We start from the raw sequence: 5,369 nt of genomic DNA, 5'->3' as shown, positions 1-5,369 counted from the left end.
CATGAGACATCAATACACCATTAAAAGCATCATCAACACAGTCTCTCTAGATAGATACATTAAATAAATGTTTATTCTAGAATGAGGAAAGTCGAATATAATACTCAACCACCAGACTGTTTATTTAAGTTTTTTTTTCAGGGCAGGTCATGCAAACCAAAAAGAACATGAATTAGTAGTTTTTCACATGTCAAATGGAAGAACCATGAAACATATCAAATGACCCCCTTACATTGGTGGTCAGTGGGAAGAATATTCCTTAGGCTCGGTTCACATGGATATGGCTGTAAAGAAGAGAGGGTTGCAGATAAACAGGTACAAATAATGTATTTTGAATTGTTGTTTCATTTCTGTGTATGACCTGAGGCCAGTAACTTCACTGGGTATATGTAGGGGTTTAAAACCAATTTAAGAAATCTGGCCATATCTACATTACTTACTCTGCTATGAGCATTTCAAAATACACAGATGTTGATTTCCTAAAGGAGTTGAGAATCTTCAATTATCTAACCATGTACAATGGTTACACAATGGACAATCACAAAGGACACAATTTTAGAGAAAAAAGTTTATTTGCTCAGAAATATTTTTGAAACAAGATACAAATGTGTGATGGACTGGAAGCCCTAGCTAGCATTAAATGATTTTATTGGCAATGCAAAACATTGCAGAAATACAAGAATACCCAAATACCAATTGACAGAGATAAGTAGACGAAGAGAGCAGTCCATGTAATCACCTAGGCTCAGATCACACTATAGAGTACTCTGCTTGGTCTTGTGTTCTGGCCAAATCAGGCATTGAGTGAACATTGCATGATGTCATCAGTTGGGGTGATAAGCCACAGATAGCCGTTGTCGTAAGTAACGTGTTTGAATGTGGTGCAGAAGTCTAATTGGGTCCAGGATGTTCCAGTTGGGGTTTTGGCACTGATTCCATCCCTAAAACAAAATTTTTTCTCAGTTATACAACATAAAAAGTAATATTAAAAATAGCGTTTCCTCTAAAGAAATTTTGAAGGATACCTGGCTATCATTGGCATTACTGGGAGCTTTCCAGACTGACAAATGAAGGATATATACAAATTATGGTCACTGGATGTATCATTTAATGCCTATGCTGAGGGTTCAGAAAGCACCATCTCAGTTGAAAATGGAGCAAAAAGTTGCTAACATAATTGTACAGTTGCTGAATTATATGTATTTGTCTAACTGGCTCATCCTCAACATTCACAATTAATAGTTCATTACCAAATTGACAGTTTTTTTTCCACATCGCCTTAATGCTACTGCATGCATAGTTAAACAAAAATACCTTCTGTACACGTTGCCTGCTGAGTTGACACCGTACACGGAACCATCTGTGCCAACCTCTATCATCTCCAGAGCACCTTCAATTTGCTGCCATTGGGTTCCCTGGCAGGCTGTTGGGCTGACATTGTAGCGGAAGTAAATATTGTCGGCGCTGTTGACTCCCCAGCAGCCCAGTGGCCCACAGCTGTAATATTTCAGTGCCCCGTCCAGTTGTGTCCAGGATAAAGCAGAAGATTCTGAAACTGTGCAACTCTGTCTCAAGCAGTAAATGTTGTCTTGTGAATTCACTCCACCCAAGAACTTATTACCACCAGCATCTACCTGCTTCAAAAGCCCTGTTGAAAAAACACAAAACACAACATTTACCCATTAAATTAAGTGTAATACCAGAGAGAAGATCAAAACAATAGTTAAATGGGATTGGAACACTCCTATGTAGTAACATAGATCTCATTATTAATTAGAGTATGGTGGCCAAGTGTCCTTCTTTTTACAGAACAGGCAACAACTATGCAAAATGTCCTGTGCCACCTCAAGGCCAATGACATGTCCCAACAGCCTGGGGAACACAAAGTTGCCACAGCAGGGTAGTCATTTTTCCTTGTAGTAGGAAAATGTCCATCCAAACTTTCCAGGATTAAAAATGTAAGCGTGTGCTTCATGCGCTGCTATCTAAGACCTCCGTTCACACATATGATTAAGAAAAAAAACAAAAACATAAGCACCAATAACACCAAGCAAAGAAACAAAAACCCTTATAAGGTAATGCTATCAATGTGCACTCACACACTATAGACCAAGCCTTTTTCACCCTATGGTGCCTTGGCAAAATTCCTAAAAAATGCCCAAAAATTCTATACAAGCCAGCGTGTGAATCAAGCCTGCCTTTTAGTTACACAAAGCCATTTAATTGTGCACTATTACGACCTTCTGGCCGCCGGCATCCTAATAGACAATGACATCATTAGTTGATAAGGAGGATGTCGGTTGTCCTCACAGCATCCTTGTTTAAATCTCTCCTGAACCTCCCCTTCACCGCTGGATTCGCATTAGCTGATTGATAGAGAAAAAAACAATGAAGAAGAGAAACATTGGCATACTAGTCAGTACCAGTGTGCAAAAGTGTATTTGATTTGGATGAATAAAACACCTCTAATGTTGGGTGTCCTAAATGTGTGGATGTTGATGCGTTATGTAAAGCTATTAGAATAGCTTTGTACATTTTAGAATGGGGTGCCTTGAGACTGCTCTAGAATGTCAGTTTGTAAATGAGGTGGTAAAGTGGTAAATATAAATGTCTCTTACCATACACAGTGATATCTCAATATTGTGTGGATGATATAAATATTTATTATATATGTTCATATTTGGTGTGTAATATATCAAAGAGTATTTTATTTTTACCTGATACAGACACCCACTTATTGTCCTGGATCTTAAAGATGTTGTTGGCTCTGTTCACACCCCAAATCCCAGCAGGTCCAACAGAAACATGGATGAGCTTTCCAGCAATGTTCTTCCAGTTATTGTCTACCCATTGGTAAATGTCATCATTACTGTTCACACCGAACACTCCACCAGCACCGGCATCAATCTGTCTCAGTTTTCCTGGGATTGATTTGCACTGAATATCTGAATTCAAGAAAAACCATATAATACATATACTGTACATGCATAGTAGAATATTTATACACATATATATATATAATATTAAGTACAAAAATGTTTGCAAAAAAAACTTTTTTTTTCAATATTTAAAAATATACAATTTTCAAATGCTTACATTTACCATAATTTGTTTTATGCCAAGGACTTAGTCATACTATTGTGCATGTCAGCATTATCAGCGGGGCAGCGCTCATCAATGCACGTTAGCACATTGAAAAGATGCACTGAGGTGTTACAGCGCAATGTAAAAAAAAATAGCTATTTATATTATCCGTAAATTACAGCTAGATCAGCCAACCAACACCAATTTTTTCTCCTCAGTGGTCACTAAGGAGCTGAATAAGGCTCCATTCACATCTAGGCGATTCGATGCGGGGGGCGGAATCATCGCGATCCTGTCCGCAATTCCAAAATGCAGCAAATCATGGGACGCCTCTTACTTCTTAATGGCACCCCAATCACGCAGTGAATATGCTCCTGCTCCCTTTTGAGTAACAAGTGCCACGTGCTGCAATTTGCCATGATTGCAGCGCGATTTATTGCACGTCAATCGCGGCACAATTGGGGTGCCATTAAGAAGTAATGGCATTGCAAGCGTGTCCCACATTTTAACGTGTTTTGGAATCGCGGGCAGAATCACGGCTAAGGTGTGAATGGAGCGTAAGGCTCGGGGCTCGGATACCACTTAAAATCTGTCCACATCTGTATGTGTCTGTAGTGTAAAGCATGTAGATGCCGGGATGAGCAAAAAATTAATAACTGGCTAAAACTTTGGACGCTGCACAAAGAATAGTGAGACCTGAATACAAGCACAGCGACTTTATGAAAGGCAGTGTAGATATCTCACATTCTGAATGTGCAAGAGCCAAAAATGTCCATGGAGTTATTAAGTATCCAGCATTTGTGAAAAACTGAAACCTCTCTTTTGGAATGACTTGCCCTTTAAGAGAAACATGAACTAGAATAGACGCATTCGATTTGCAGGCTTATGTAATATCAGTGCAAAGTGCCATGATGTACAGTAACCCAGGGCAACCAATCAGAAATCACTTAAATTAGTTTTCCCATTCCAAAATGCTTAATACTGAATTCTGATTGGGTATAAAAGGATAAATGCAGACACCTTATAGTGTCTAATCTCCCTATAAGGTGGAAATAGATGGGAAGGGAGAGAAGTCTTACCTTCAGAAGCAGAGATTCCAGTACACAGCAGGAGGAGGCTCACAGCAAACAACATCTTGGCAGGTGAGAATGCAGGTGGAGAGCTGGGAGAGTTTGTTCTCTATATATAATGCCTGGACTCCGCCTATCATGGGAAGCTGGTCTACCATTGGCTGACAGAAGGAATTTAATAAAACTAACATACAGTGAGTGTTTTTTTATGGTGTAAATGTTTTTGTTAAACTAAATGTACAGTATCTCACTAAAGTGAGTACACCCCTCACATTTTTGTAAATATTTTATTATATCTTTTCATGTGACAACACTGAAGAAATGACACTTTGCTACAATGTAAAGTAGTGAGTGTACAGCTTGTATAACAGTGTACATTTGCTGTCCCCTTAAAATAACTCAACACACAGCCATTAATGTCTAAACTGCTGGTAACAAAAGTGAGTACACCCCTAAGTGAAAATGTCCAAATTGGGTCCAAAGTGTCAATATTTTGTGTGGCCACCATTATTTTCCAGCACTGCCTTAACCCTCTTGGGCATGGAGTTCACCAGAGCTTCACAGGTTGCCACTGGAGTCCTCTTCCACTCCTCCATGACAACATGACGGAGCTGGTGGATGTTAGAGACCTTGCGCTCCTCCACCTTCCATTTGAGGATGTCCCACAGATGCTCAATAGGGTTTAGGTCTGGAGACATGCTTGACCAGTCCATCACCTTTACCCTCAGCTTCTTTAGCAAGGCAGTGGTCATCTTGGCGGTGTGTTTGGAGTCTTTTTTCTTTTTTAATAAACCTGCAAAAATGTCAACAATTCTGTGTTTTTCTGTCAATATGGGGTGCTGTGTGTACATTAATGAGGAAAAAAATGAACTCAAATGATTTTAGCAAATGGCTGCAATATAACAAAGAGTGAAAAATTTAAGGGGTGTGCTTTAAAAAGAATGACCCGATTTGAAATAGTTATATTTAACCACCTCAATACTGGGCACTTTTACTCCCTTCCTGCCCAGGCCATTTGTTAGCTTTCAGAGCTGTCGTACTTTAAATGACAATTGCGCGGTCATGCAACACTGTACCCAAATACATTTTTTATATTTTTCTTCACACAAATAGAGCTTTCTTTCGGTGGGATTTATTCACTGCTGGGATTTTTGTTTTTTTCAAAAAATAAAAAAAAGCCCGAAAATTTTGAAAAAAAATAAAAGTTTTTCTTAT

The 5,369-nt window shown here is 38.9% G+C and overlaps 1 protein-coding gene across 1 annotated transcript; it reads right to left on the bottom strand.

Annotated features, from left to right (window-relative positions):
- Nucleotides 1–553: 553 nt before the first annotated feature.
- Nucleotides 554–4,234, bottom strand: LOC141110579 (fish-egg lectin-like). The gene is made up of 4 exons (XM_073601992.1): nucleotides 4,164–4,234; nucleotides 2,718–2,945; nucleotides 1,315–1,648; nucleotides 554–941 (listed from the first exon to the last, which is right to left on the bottom strand). The coding sequence occupies exons 1-4, from the start codon at nucleotides 4,216–4,218 to the stop codon at nucleotides 794–796; spliced, it is 765 nt and encodes a 254-aa protein (XP_073458093.1). The 5' UTR covers nucleotides 4,219–4,234; the 3' UTR covers nucleotides 554–793.
- Nucleotides 4,235–5,369: the final 1,135 nt, after the last annotated feature.

Source organism: Aquarana catesbeiana, linkage group LG10, assembly GCF_042186555.1.
Source record: "Aquarana catesbeiana isolate 2022-GZ linkage group LG10, ASM4218655v1, whole genome shotgun sequence".
Lineage (NCBI taxonomy): Eukaryota > Metazoa > Chordata > Amphibia > Anura > Ranidae > Aquarana > Aquarana catesbeiana.
Note: the sequence above shows the minus strand (reverse complement) of the source record. Positions and strands in the feature narration are given on the sequence as shown.